The 15,588-nt window shown below is 39.2% G+C and overlaps 1 protein-coding gene across 8 annotated transcripts in view; it reads left to right on the top strand.

Moving 5' to 3' along the window:
* LRBA (LPS responsive beige-like anchor protein) overlaps positions 1-15,588 on the top strand; it is a 361,620-nt gene that overhangs the window by 311,211 nt on the left and 34,821 nt on the right. For all 8 annotated transcript variants that reach the window (XM_053403139.1, XM_053403142.1, XM_053403140.1 and 5 more), the window contains one exon: positions 1,624-1,791. In XM_053403139.1, coding sequence (XP_053259114.1) covers positions 1,624-1,791 — 168 coding nt within the window. The remainder of the gene's footprint in view (positions 1-1,623; positions 1,792-15,588) is intronic.

Below are 15,588 nucleotides of genomic sequence, written 5' to 3' on the forward strand. Positions count from 1 at the left end.
TATAAAAATGACCTTTTCCTTTACATTGTTTCATCTGCACTTCTTAACCCCAAAAGACAATACATTATTGCATAGCTGATCTTGCATCAAAATGCTGCAGTATTTTTACTCCTCCCCCCCTAATAATCATTAGAGTATACTGTGGTCTGTTTTTAGTAACAAATACTGACAAATGTTTGCCATATATGTAGTTGATAACTATAGCCTTGATAACTTTAAACTGTCACACTTGTAGGTTATCCACTCTTGCAGAATGAATGCTCCTATACATTTATCCCAAATGCCTTCATACAAAGGTTTCCCAATAATTTCACCAACTAGGTAGCTCCATTCAACTTGCTGTTACACACTGGGGCATATCTGACTATTGACTAGATAGGCCTGATTCATATTCCCTGGTTTCCAGGACTCATTTGCAATGAAATGCATAAAGAACTTTGAATGCTCTGATAATGCATATTGTACATGCACACATACGTATATAGGAGATTCTCTACATTGTGGTCAGAGTTGTACAAATGTTGATAGAAATTTGTTGACAAGTAGAAACAGAGTAGATTGTCTTGGACTATACCAGAGTCAACATGGCCCAGCAGCAGGGGTAGTATTTGGATATGAGACACCTGGGATTAAAGCTTCTCTCAGCCATCATTCACTAGGCTGCCTTGATCATGTCACTCTCAGGCTCAGTTCCCCATCTGTAAAATGAGATTCAGCAGGAGTTTCAGAAATGGCTGAAAACAGGTTTTGTAAAGCACTTTTAATAGACAGGACTATTAAATTAATAATAATAGAAACAGGCACGTGCATTCTTAATAAAGAAGCTGAACTGATGCTAATGGTGGTTTGGGATCTCCGATTAATGTAAAGTCATCAAAACATATTTAAACCATTCATTCTGCTTTTCTTCCTTTGCACTAGGAGCTCTGCTGCAGGCCTTTGTTTAGAGTCATTCCAGGGAACTTTATATAGCCCTTTTAATAAAATTATTATGGTTTTTGATATTACCCACCCCCACCCCCCAAAAAAACTGTTGCTTTAACTATGAATCATAGTTAAGGTTTAAAAGACAATATGAGCCATGATCAACATTTGCACAGAATGGCCTGATGCTTTGCCTGGGCTCATTGAGACTCATCCACTTAGCACTAAGCCAGGGGTCAGCAAACTTTGTCAGCAGGGGGCTGGTCCACTGTCCCTCAGACCTTGTGGGGGGCCGGACTATATTTTGAAGAAGAAGAAAATGAACGAATTCCTATGCCCCACAAATAACCCAGAGATGCATTTTAAATAAAAGCACACATTCTACTCATGTAAAACACCAGGCAGGCCCCATAAATAACCCAGAGATGCATTTTAAGTAAAAACACTCATGTTTTTAAAACTCATGTAAAAACACGCTGATTCCCAGACTATCCGCGTGCGGGATTTAGAAGGCGATTGGGCTGGATCTGGCCCCCAGGCCTTAGTTTGCCTAGCCATGCACTAAGCCATGGTTTACTGTTGCACTAACTCTGCCTTTGTGAAACATATTTTTTCCAAACCAATTATGTATTTTAACTGTTTCATTATAAGCAGTCAGGAAATAAGAAGCTACATAAACAGCATTGTGTTCTTTTGCAGGCCTTGGAGAGCGAATTTGTTTCCTGCCAGCTCCACCAGTGGATTGATCTGATTTTTGGCTACAAACAGCAAGGGCCTGAGGCTGTCAGATCTCTAAATGTGTTCTACTATTTGACCTATGAAGGAGCTGTCAATCTCAATTCAATAACTGACCCAGTACTGAGAGAGGTAAGCTTGTTAATGTCTGAGAGAATAAAGCGTCACAAAGAACTCCGTTCTTACATTAGTATTCATACAATTTATGTATGTGTGTTACGATAACAAAACTACATTGGTTTAAACTTACTAACGTGCAGTTTGTTTGGGTCTTTCTTGACTTATGATTTTCAAAGCAGACGTTAGAACATTAGAATTACAATTATCTAACAAAACAGATTGCAAGATAAGTTTAGTTTATTGATATCTGTGATGATTAGATTGTTTATCTTTTACATCACCCTTGCAAGTTACCAGGGAGGCGGTTTTGCAGTTTTGCTTTGCTCACCTTGTCCTATTTGGCTTCTTTCCTACCCTCCCTGTTGCTGAGTTAGGCAACCACCATAGTGCTTTATATTGCTTCCAGGGTGCAGAGTGCTGATGCAGCTGCTCCTGCTGTTTTCCTGTCTCAAGCTAGCAAGCAAGTTAGACGGTCACTGTAGCATGGTTTCATGGAAGCGTAATGGTAACTGCACGTACATTATCTCTCTGTTAGCCCAATTAGAGCCCATGCCTTCTTAGCAGAAGTTTCTGTCAAGCACTCAGAGAAAACCATGAATGCAGTGCCGGGGTAACTGCTGGTCCCAGATTTTAACATCTGAGAAAGACACTACTGTGTGCTCATAACATCTTCTTTTAAAGCTGCTCTTAGAAACAACCCTCCCTTCCAATGCTTCTTAAGTTAAAATCTAAAAAGCAGTTTGGGGGATTTGGAACGACAGCTATTCAAAGAGTAGCAAGTGCTCTTAAACCACATTCGGAAGTATCAAAAGCTTAATCCATATCCTTATATCATTCAGGATTGTGGCTTTTGCTTTTAAAATCTTAGCTATATAAAGTAGTAGTGTAGTTTTACTAGATATTTAAAGTAGTGGCATATCTTGATACAGATGTTTAATACAATGGTAAGTAAAGTAAAATAAAATAAAATAAAATAATGAAATACTTCTAAATGTTCCTGTCAGGTTTCACATTGTGGGTTTTTAGGGAAAAGCCTAGAGTGCTTCAGATGGATACAGCTTTTAAATCAAAGAATGAATATTAATAGTATTCATTATTATTTATTAAATTTGTATACTGCCCTTCAACCATAGATCTCAGGGCAGTTCACAACATAAAAATACAAGAGAAAAGCATAAAATGCACAACAAAAACTAGTGCAAAAAAACCTCACAAACCAATAACCCCGTCCCCCAGACACATTTAAAAGGGTATAGGATGTTACCCAGCCAGGTGTATAATGAAGGCCCCAACTGAACCTCTGTGGGGAGAACATTCCACAAACTGAGCCATGTTTCCAACCTTCAGACTCATGTGGAGGAGGCACATGAAGAAGGGCCTCAGATTATCATTGCAGGGTCGGGGTAGGTTCCTATGGAGATAGGTGATCCTTGAGGTATTGAAGTTCTGAGCCATTTAAGGTTTTATAAATCAAAACCAGCACTTTGAATTGGGCCCAGAAATTAATTGGCAGCCAGTGCAGTCGAACCAGGATTGATGTAATATGCTTAGACTGTCTTGCCTGATGGCCAAATTTTGCATCAGCTGAAGTTTACAAACTGTCTTCAGAGGAAGCCCTACATATAATGTGTTGCAGTTATCTAACCTAGAGGTTACCAGAGCATAGGAAACAGTAGTTAGAATACCCCTGTTCCAGATAGGTGCACAGCTGGGCCACCAGCCGAAGCTGATGAAAGGCACTCTACACCACTGAGGCCACCTAAGCCTCAAGCAACAGCAAAGGATCCAGCAGTACCCCCAATCTACATACCTGTTCCTTCAGAGGAAGTGTAACCCCATCAAGAACAGGCACCTCCCATCCATCTGGTCTAGGGAACCGCCCACAAATAGTTCCTCAGTCTTACCTGGATTGAGCTTCAGTTTGTTGGCTTCTTATCTAGTCCATTGCTGAGGCAAGACAATGGTCCAGCACTTCGACTGCCACACCTGCAGATGTAAAGGAGAAGTAGAGCTCTGTTTCATCAGCATATTGCTGACAATGTATTCCAGACCTCTGGATAACTCCACTCAACAGTTTCATGAAGATGCTAAACAGCATAGGGGATAAAATAGAACCCTGAGGAAGCCCACATTGAAGGCTCCATGGGGCCAAAGAACACGCCCCAAGCAACACCCTCTGGGAGATTAGCAACTGGCGGGTAGTTACTTTTATTTTATGAGACCGGGGAGGATTTATTGAGGAGTGGTTTTACCACTGCCTCCTTCAAGCAAGCAGGGACCACCCCCTCTTGCAAGGAGGCATTTATCACCTCCCTGGCCCAGCCAGATGTTCCCTCCCTGCTAGTTATTATCAGCCAAGAGGGGCTCAAGTGGTCATCGTCCTGATGGATCCAAGCACAATGTCCACATCCTTGAGCCTTGCTAATTGAAACACATCCAACACAACAGGACTAAGTGCTCTGGACACCCCTTGAGATTAATCTGCTGTAGCAGCGGAGTCAAAATCCTGGTGGATGTCCTCATTGTGCTTTGCAAACAAGTCAGAGCAAGCTGCTGTCAGTTCTACCACCTCCTTCAGGCCAGATTGTAAGAGGCACTGCACTGCTCTGAAAAGCTCTACTGGAATGCATAGTAAGGGGAGGCAGCAGAGAATGCTTTCTTTGCTTCCTTCACTGCCACTCGGTGACTGATGTCAATATCCCCCACTTTCAGATCACCTTCTTCCTGTCCAGTTGAGTAAACAAGGTCCAGAGAGTGGCCTGCCACATGTGCTGGTGACATGTTGGGACAGACTCATGGTTTTCATGGCAGCCATGAAGTCTTGAGCCACCCCAAAGGCTGTTGCCTCAGCATGGATGTTGAAGTCCCCCAAAACCAGCAGTCTAGGAGTGCACAACCCAGCCTCCAAGCCCAGCCCTGTCAGCTCAGGCAGGAAGACTGCTAGGCAGTGAGATGGGTGGTAAACCATCAGAATCCCTAACTGTCGCAATTGCCCAGTGTCAGGACCACACACTACAATGGATAAAGAGCTTGGCTGTGAACCCTGTTATGACCAGCTCCATCTCTTTGCCACCATTTTGTGGCTGGTAGGACTCAATGATTTTCAGCATTCTCTGGGGGTGGGGGGTGGGGCCTTGATGATAGAAATATTTTAAACCCCTAGTCAAGTGAAACTTGATATAATCACACCCAGTGTTTCCATGTCCCTTGCAAGCAGGAGCTAGTTAACTGGAATGAAATAGGGAGATGCTAAAAGTGCTGTTGACATTCCATCATACATTACATTTATGGGTTGCTGTTGGGCAGACATGTGGGGGAGACATCGGTTCATGGCAGTCATGTATCCCCTGTTAGGTCCTTAGAAGCAAAGATAAAATCATTCAGGGTGTGTCTAAATTTGTGTTTTCAGCAAAAAGGAAAGGGGGCATACAATTTTTTGCAGAGAAGTACTGGATGTTAAAAACCAACACATCATTTCTCACTATTATGATTTCCCAAATAGTTAACACGTGTGGCAAACTAGCATCAGTATGATTTCTGAATAAAAGGATTTTATTACCTACTTTACTATTTCCATGATGTGATCAGCATAACAGCCTGCAGCACATTAAACTTTTATGTAATTTTTAATTGTCCCAAAACAGCTGTATTGCCAATAAAACTGAGAGGCAAGCTTGCTTGTGCTTTGGCCTAAAACAAGGGTTTATTAGCCAAAATAAATAAATAAAAAAGATTAGAAATCTATTCTGAAATGTTGTGAGACATCTTAAATAAAGACTTCAACCTTTTGTTGTTCTGCTGAAATTGTGTTATGTTCCCTGGCTTTCCCACACAAGAGCATGGGGTTTGTATTTACTCTCTTGTATTTTAATTCCTTCCCATGTTCTGCAGGATAGATCAGGAAAAGGGTGAAAAGGAGCATTAGAAAGGTCAGGACTGCAATGATAGAAGAGATTATGAGCGGAAGCAGACTCTAAGATGCTTCAGGGTTAGGTCACAAATTATCCCTTACAAATAATCTCCAGCAATAAAAACCAAGCATAGTCATAATTGTTTGAATCTACCCTGTATCCACATGCAGCAACAATGGGTGGAGAGATTTTCAGAACAAATGTCCCTGAAAGCAGCTCCATGTGTTCCAGATCTTTAACCACATATGGCACATTTGAATGTAGAGGCCAATGATTGCCATTCAGGTGTGCATCTTTAAGAGAGTCAGTGTTTTAAAAAAACATACTAAGCAGTGATAAAAGAAGAAAGTAGATAATGAAGAAGAAAGGTTTTGCTAACATATTCTAGATTTCACAATTCCTTTTCCGAGCTGTTTTTCTTAAAATTAGATTTTATTCTAAAATTCAAACTACAAGAATTCTTACTTTTTTAATCTAAGAACTTTTCTGGTGTATGTTTAGGAGTGATTATGCACACACATCAGTGTGCTAAATATGCACACTCCAAATTAACCTCCCAATAGCTAACATGCTAAAAAGTAGAATCTTATATCCCTCTCCCTCATATTCCATGGCTACAGTGTAAAATGCATGTGTGTGTATATATTTAAAAATTGTGACATCAGTTCTGATGTATTATACCTTGAAGATTCCAAGAAGAATTGGGTACCACCTCAACCCAAGGTGAATTATTCTGCTTTTAGTTATGAGTGAAGGTAAAAGTAATATGAAATCTGATTGTGTGCATATCTCTCTGTAATCATACTGATATGCATGTGATAAATTGCCAGTCCATGTGATAAATGAATTTGTCATGCACCTCTGACAGGCTCATCATCTCTCTGTCTGTTAATCCATCTCCTCAAGGACTTACTCTCACATTCCAAAATTCAGAGCAGCTTCCTTTGACCACTATCTTTCCCACAGCAAATAAGCTTACCAATGGAAGCTCCATCCTTTTTTTGAAGCTATTAGTTAGAAATCACAGCACAGATAAAATCTATACTTTAACTTTCAGTACCCCAAACTACCTTACAGCACAATCCTGTGTTTATCTACTCAGCTCAGTGGGGCTTAGTCCCAAGTGTCAGCATAGGTTTCCAGACTTTGTTTCCTTGAGAATGTTTGCTGACTTCCCTAAACAGTTTCAGATTTTCCTATTGTGTGATATTAGGGCCTCAGAGAACAATTATAACTGAACACAGTTTTTAAAAACTCATATTTAAGTCACTATCAATTAATCAACAAAGGTTGTGCCTTTTAAAAAAGAAGTGATATAGTGCATTTTAAAAAGAGAAGGTATAACTCATCTCCTGGAATGCATAGTGTACAATCGTTCATTTATGCATGGGCTTTCAAATTCAAACAGAAGGCAGTAATAAATATATAAGTAAAATAATATAACAACAGAAACAGACACTTCCAAGCAAATCTCACTGCTTTACATGGCAACAGGAAATTTTGTTCAAAGAATAATTATTTCCTCCTGGTATGATAGAAAGCCCTGCATAATGCCAAGGCAAGTTATTCTCACATTATTATTATTATTATTATTATTATTATTATTATTATTAAGAACAAGAAAAAATAGGTTAATTTATGCATCTGAATTGCAGTTTTGAAATCCATTTATTGCTTTTTCACTTTTCTGTAGGCAATTCTATGTGGGTTGGTAAAGTCCAATTTTAAACACGTGATTAGCAGATTTATCAATACAAGAAGAAATCTGATAAGTCTCTTGTGTTGCATTCAGACATATAGATAGCTGAAAATACTAGTGCAGATGCGCTGAGATGCACCTCTTTGTGGCATATATCCTAAACATCTTTCTAATACTAATATAGAACTATGTAGATACCTAAGAGGAGGCTATAAGTAATCAGAAATAGCTTGCTTTTTAAATGGCTTTATTTATTCATTGAAGTATTTATAATCCACACTTTACCTGAAGGTCCCAAAGTGGCCCACAATAAACAATAAAACCATACTGAAGGATAAATAACTTAAAACATCATAATAAATGTCAGTAGCATTCACAGATAAAACAAACAGCAGAAAGTGAAACTAAGGTTCTAAGGTTACCATGCATGTCATTTATAGTCCTAAATCCATCTTTGTTGTTTAGACCCTGGTGACATCAGTGGCTAGGAATACTTTTTTTCCAGCTTCAGCCAGTATAACAACCATGGCTGTTTCTGAACCAGGATAGTTCAGAAACCTGGTTAACACCAGGTTGGATGACTACAATGTGCTATATATAAGACTGTCCTGGAGGTTGGTTTGGAACTAGTGCAATAAGCAATGGCTTGACCGCTCATTGGAGCAGGATATAGCCACCATGTTAGGCCACTGCTGGGAGAATTGCACTGCCTCTCAGTTAGCTACCAAGCTAAGTTCAAGGTGCTGGTTCAAATGTGTAAAGTCCTATGCAGCTTGGTACAAGACACCTGAAAGATTGTCTCACCTGCTGTATGATCACTTCTTTCTTCAGTAGGTGATTTCCATACAAAACAAAAATTGGATCTTTAGTGTGGTGGCCTTTGGAATTCTAATTGCGTATTAGACAGGCACCATTGCTTTTGCCTTTTTGATGCCTACTGAAGACCATCCTCTTCTAAAAAGCCTTTTCAGCAGAGATCTTTCTGAGTCTGCATCTGTACAGTAGTACCTTGGGTTAAGAACTTAATTCGTTCCAGAGGTCCGTTCTTAACTGAAAACTGTTTTTAACCTGAGGTACCACTTTAGCTAATGGGGTCTGCCGCTGCGCCGTCGTGCGTTTTCTGTTCTCATCCTGAAGCAAAGTTCTTAACCCGAGGTACTATTTCTGGGTTATAGGAGTCTGTAACCTGAAGCGTCTGTAACCCGAGTTACCACTGTATTGGAATTGTTTTTAGATGTTTTCCCGTTTGTGTGCTTGCCTCCCTTGTCAGGAAGGGGCAAGATATAAATTTAATGAATAAAATCCCTCCTCAAAAGGCTGCACAAAGAGCTGTGCCTTCCCCTGACATTGGAAAACTGTGTAGAGACGAGTTGCACTTCAGAAGGGAGGCTATTCTCGAGATCCTGAGCCATTGCAGGGAAGGCCACCCCCCAAACCTCTGCAATGCAAGCCTTTGCTTAGCACAGGGGTCACCAAATGGGTTTCCTCAACAGATCTTGGTGAATGGATGGGGTTGGTCTGGGTGGAGGCATCCTTTCTGATATTTGGGGCCCACATACAATTACTAAATAGAAATTAGTCTCTTCCTTAGCCTTTGTTGCCTTCACTTTTACTGCAGTTTTTTGTGTTCAAAAACCTTGAAGAATCCCAGTCCTTGTGGATCAGATATGATGGAAATGAACACCTAGAGCTCTGCGCAGCTACTACCTCACTTCCTGTTTTCCATTCCTCTGAAGGTCTGACATATATTGAGCCTGAGCATTTTCCAAAATTGGTTATTTCATACAGGCCAGCATTTGAATGATGGGATTTTTTTCCCCACCAGCATCAGCAGTGTTTAGTTTACCCCAATTTAATGACAGCAGTAGCAAGTCTGCTACCCTATCAGATAGAAAGTATGTTTGACTTCCCAGTTCTTTTCATCCATGGTGGGAGCCAGGTATTTCTGCTCTAAATCAGATGAAGACAGCTGAGCTAGTGAATCTTTCAGGAAATCTAAACACATTTGTATTTATAGCCTAGTCTTAACAGTCGCTAAATACTTTTAAATTATCAGCAGGTCTTGTTTACATGCAGATGGAGTACAACCTTTGATGCATGTCTTAGAAATTCAGTAAAGTGATTACAGGATGCTGCAGCAAAGGAGTATCTTTCAAATGTGTGAATAAAATAACTGAATACTACATTTATGCACAATTCGAAAGTGTTGTAGAAACAAATATGTTGGAAGACTCACTGGCCAGAAGTGTGTTGCCCAGATGGTTTGCTTGACACAGCACACAGCACAGAAACAGTGAAAAGCTAAATAAATGTTAAGGATTAGTCTGCTTTTAATTGAAAACCTGCATTTAAAATGCCATAAAACTGTGCCAGATTTTTTATTTTTTAAAAAAGAACATATCAAAACCAAATACATTGTTTTCATGGCCACCTGGAGTTTAGCTTGTCAACAGTACTGGGCACTGGGCTGTGATCTCTTTCTCTGAAGCTTAGTGAAAAACAGGCCCACTGCAAGATGGTAATATATTCAGGAGTGTTTTTTGGGATTCCTTTTTTTTTTTTAGGAGAACCTGCTTCATACTTCACCATGAATTAATTTTGTTTGGATAAGGATCCTCTGAGGAAAGGGTATTCTGCTTGTATCTATTACCAGTTAAAGTTTTAAAAGCAAACTCCATTTAGTGAGGAAAAACCTTTGTTTTCAAGTACTAACTGTATTGTTTTAAATGGTGATTTAATGACAATATCAGCATTTGATGTTTCTCTTTAAGTAACACTATTTTGATATAAATAAGAACAAAGTAGTGTGATACGTAATTTCTTTGGCACAACTTGTACTTACCGCGAGAAACGAAACTTGTTTGGCTCCGGCACAAGAGCAAGCATAAGAATTACCTTCTTATCAGTAAATTCAAAGGTCCATTTAATTTAACAATCTGGGGTAGAGGACTAGACATACAGGGAAAAAACACAACTGCTGTCCAAACCGACAGCCATTTGTTGAGCTATCCCTTTGCTCTCCATAATGTCTAGTTACTAGTAGAACTTAACTCAGGACCTGGTATCATTATGCTGAGCGCTTTTCTGCCCTGCTATCCAACATTGTTAACCGTGAAATGTGGCAGTACAGCCTGAATGATATTCTCATACTGTGTGAAAATAAGTGTGATGGTTCCTAATCTCATAATGAAATCTGCGCCATCCCCAAAGTATCTGCACTCTTGCATGCATTACATTCAGTCATTCTTCCTTCAAGTTTCTTTGAATTCCTTTGGCATTTTCTCTTAAGTCTCTTTGAAGTATTTTGCAGGCCTATTTTTCTTGTTCCACTTTATCTGCTTATTTCCAGTAGCTAGAGATTTAGGTGTTCTCAATGAGCACATCAGTGTTCCAGACAGAGATACTGTTTGAAATTATCCATGAACCCAGTGCCTCTGAACATTATTGAGTGACATTTGTTTCTGTAGGTTGTGTCTGCTCTGACTAACTGGTTTATTTCAGATTGGCAGCTGGGATTACAATGTAGTAGATGGACAGTTTGCCTGAATTGGAGATTGCACTGAAGTTGCACTAGGCCTCAGTTTAATATGCCTGGAATGTACAGATTCAGATTAGAGCAAGTTGCATGACTCTGAAAGGGAAAATAAATCCTTGTTTTCACAAACTGTAATTACTTTTCTGTTTTAACTCACTGGCTGTAATGTAATTGCCCACAACAGCTATTCTTATAATTAGACTGGACAAAGTAGGTTTTCATACACCATTTTCCCCTTCTCACATAAAGTTTATTTTTTACGTATAATGGAGTTCTGGAGACCCGATGATTATGCTTTAAAAAGTTTTACCTCCCCCCCTTGCCTTCTGAAGTTTCCTCTTCCCACATACACATTCTCCATCGAAAGAGCACCTTGGGAGAAGTAGTGGTACCCCAAAATAATATCCAGTCAGAATTCTAAAACCAAATAAAAATGACAACATAGAGCCCTGTTAGTTTCTGCACATAATCTTTGATAATTGACATAATGCAGATGAAAACATATTATTGTTAGGTTTTCCTAGTAGCTCATGATATGAGCATAAGACTTTCAGAGCTGCGTTTATTTTCCTGCCCAACCTAATTTCCATTCTCTACTGATGGGTACCTCATGCATCAGGGGGAAAAAATGACTTGTAGGAAGCAAATCACATCCAGAGTGACTTTGGCCTTTGGTACTTGCCATCCTGCCTGCTAGTATTGGAAAAGCTAGGCTTCTGTTATCCACAGTTGATAACAGTTGATATTTGCTTTTACAACTTCAAAACATTTAACATCAACTGTATTTTTGGTAAAAGTATACTTACTGTTTTTACCAGATTATCTGTCTGTCTTTATTATGAGGAGAAGCAAACACTTTTCATCAGACAGCATATACAACAGCCAAGAAATATATGAGGCAAAATGTGCACCAGCTTTCTGCGCATCCGACTTTGAATCCAGCCCATTATTCCTTTTAAAAAAAATACAATTCAATATTTACTTCTTTTCTTCCAAAAGAAACTTTTGCCATATATAGATCAAAATATCTATATCACTAAGTAGCTTTGTGGGAGCGGAATGAATTCCATTTGCACAACAGGACTTCTCCCCAAACGTGCCCCCTAAATCTGTTCTTGGGAGCAGATTTGAAGTCAACATGGAGCACAAGCATGAGGAGTGGGGACGACGACTCATGAGCAACTTTTACTCATTCTTCCCCCAAAGTTCTGATATTCTGCACATACCCTACATAAACCTTTTCTGGGGGAAGAATGGTCCTGCAAATTGGGGTGTGGGCAGTATCCCACACAGCCCTAAATATGCCATTCAACTGCACCATTTGAATGGAAAGCCAGTCTTCCCTGATGCTGTCAAGCAGCATGCTACTGAAAGGAAAGGAATAGCTAGAAATCACTGATTATTTTCAAAGCCAAGAGCCATAATTATGCGGAACATAAGTGGTGTATGAACCAAAGGTATGGGGAAACCATTTCTTCGATGTGTGTCCTGGCAACACCAAAATGTTCCACTCAATTCCCCGCCCCGCCCCCCAGCATGTGCCTCATGCCATCAGCTCTAGTGTGGTGTAAACTGCTTGCTGGGTTTAAATCTCAAAGGATGTTCACTGGGTGATTTTAGGCTCAGTGCTTTATCTCAGTCTAACCTACCATGCAGATATTGTTGTGAGGATAAAACTGGACATAAGGAGCTCTGAATCATAGGAAGCTAGCGGGTCAAACTTTGAATACATAAATAATAAATCGCCATATTTGATTGACAGAAGCACATTTTAGTTTCAGATGCTTGTAGCTTGAGAGTATTACAACATTCACAATGTTGTGTAGAAAATTGGAATCTTTTAGATGGACTCTGTTGAATCCTGCATAGATATAAATCCATCTAATATATGCAAGAAGATCCAAGAAACATACCTGTGCGATATTGTATGATTGTTAAAAAGTAGCTTTAAGCAACTTCCTTAATATTAACGAGTTTTGTTAAATCTCAATATCGTAATGCTTGCAATCACTGCATTTGAGATTGCTTTAATCACTCTCATTATTTTCGCTAAAACTGTAGGCAATTCTATTCTTTTTTTCTCATGTTGTCTTCCACTTCTCCCTCTACCTCCTTCCCATTCCGTTTTATAGTCCTTTTCAGACATAAACACGGAGGGGAAGCAATTTTGATTTCGTTTCTGAGTGGTGCTGCAAAGAAAAGTAACAAACATCTGTTTTTGCCTTAACTGCATCCATATGTTCAAACTCTCTAATACGCGTCTCCTGGAGAAATTTACAACCCTATTTGGTGGGCACTGCATACTATTGAATTAACTTTTTTTCACAGTTAAAAGAGAGAAGAGTTTAATTTATGCCAGGGCTCAAAAAAGCTCAGCCCAATTGCTTGTTTATAATAGGAGAGCTAAAGCTTGGAACATGTAAAGTGGTTTTTAAAAATGCCTTTGAGCATGTGCAGAGTTCCTTTGCCTCCTCATTGAGCAATTGAATCCTGTTCCCACATGTTTAGTATTAAGTAGCAGGCTTCCAGGGCAGATGGTATGACTCCCAAACAGCCTGGGTCTCCCACATCTCCTCAGAAACTGAGTACTGGAATATATAATATGTTCAGAGACTGGAACTACGCATTAAATTAAAAACTAAAACGCTGCCAAGGAAAGTCTACGTTTCTCTTGCCTCTTTATTACTGCCAGAGAGAAGAGAAAGCAGAGAAGTAATTCCACACACCTGGTAACCAGTTGCGTATGTGTGTGTATATACACAATCAGTACAAGTGATCAATATTTAATCATTTGTTCATTACACATTAACATATTTTTCGGCTTAACATGTGGAAATGCTAAACGCTCTCTCTCTCTCTGTGTGTAAAGCAATGGATTGTAAAGGACTCCTATAGTTTGTTTCATTTTATAGCCTCATTTTACAGCATCTGGAACAATTATGGAAAGAACCAAAGTTCTGTTATTGCAGAGGACTAACAGAAATAGGACTTTTTATTACTGAAATGTTTTAGAAGCATTGAGCTAAAATGTTGGTTTGTGCAATTTTGTATTATTGTAGTTGATGTTCCAGATTAATTGTATTACTTTTTAATTAGATGCTGATGTGGGAAACTTTTCACTAGTGAAAAGCTTATATGGCAGAGTAATAGCCAAGCCCAGCTCCCTGGCAGTTTCATTGCAGTTCTTGGAATGCATAGTAAATAAATGTGTACTACTGTTGAAGACCAGAGATAATAGATAACCTTGGGACAGAACTATTGGCTGCAGAGTGCTGAGTTTCCAGCCCACCCTTGGAACTCAAGGATACATATGCAGTCTCTCATTCAGGCACAGATCTGCTTAGCTTCAGTATCATTATGACACACTGTACTTAGGCCCATGTCCTTGAAGCTACTTCAATTTACTCCTGTCCTGATGTCATTGCAACAGCCTGATTCCTGCTTCACGTCATTTGGCTCCTGTGGCCTCTGATGTACACAGCATGGAAGTATCAGACTTGGGGTCAATTGCACTTCACTTTGATATGGGAAACGAAGGAGAACTCAACAGAAGGCTTCCATTTTGGCAGCAGTCCTTTCTTCTTTAGACCATGTAGCCCTGTCCTCAGATGCCTGGACAGCACAAGCTGTTCTTATTTCCAAGTATGAAGATGCTTGTATTATAGATTCAGGATCACATTTGGAACAATGCTAATTCACTCGCTCAGTTCCTCTGAGTTTAATTGGAGTTGGTCACCACATCGGATTGGAACTGTCATAATTAGTGTCATGATTCTGTGTAGGTTATTATTTTCATAATATTAGCAAATCATTTAAATAAAGCTAAGAACTTTACTGCAAGTTTCACCCTTGGATCTTCAGATGATGTTGGATTACAACCCTAGTCATCTCAAACAACCATGGTCAGAGATCATAGGAATTGTACTTCAGCAATATATGGGAAACCAGGAGTGGGAAGACTGGAGCGTAGACCTTTCGGTTGAAGAGCATGGTAGTTTTCTCCAGAGCAATTTGCCTAAGGTCTTTAAAAGATACAAAATAAATGTCTTGGCTTTGTAACTAGAGCAAATTAAGTAGAACTGATATTTAAAGAATGAATACTTGCTATTTAAAGACATTTCAATCAATTTATCACCTTGTAACATTTAGATTGCAGTCCTTCATACAGTAAGGCTGCTTCAATTCAATAGGATTTAAGCACCCTACCGGTACACAGGATTACAACCTCAAACTAAGAAAGGGCAGCCCATATTTATCTCTGCATTTCAATGTAATTTTTTTTAATTGATTGAATATTGTTCATTAAATTTGATTTCATTATTTAGAAAAGTAAAGGGCTTATATAGAAAATACTTTAGTTTTAAATTACAGTTGTTCTGAACACATTCTTACATTTAAATTTTATGCTGCTGATACCATCCTAAATGTAATTTGTATTGCATTTTATATTGACAATTCTGTTTGAAGGCCTTTGCTGCTTTTTCCACCTTTGGGGTAACGCTCAGTACAAAGGTAGAAATACTTAGAGGTCTGAGTTTTTCTTAGTACCTGAAAATATTAGCTTTTGTTGCAGGCATATGATGCAAGCAGAACAAGGCGGTGGAAGCAAAGAAAAATGGAGTCCATAAGGAGAGTTTTTGATTGTAATAGCTGGTCTCTGTTTA

The sequence above is a fragment of the Podarcis raffonei genome, chromosome 9, assembly GCF_027172205.1.
Source record: "Podarcis raffonei isolate rPodRaf1 chromosome 9, rPodRaf1.pri, whole genome shotgun sequence".
In the NCBI taxonomy this organism is placed as follows: Eukaryota; Metazoa; Chordata; class Lepidosauria; order Squamata; family Lacertidae; genus Podarcis; species Podarcis raffonei.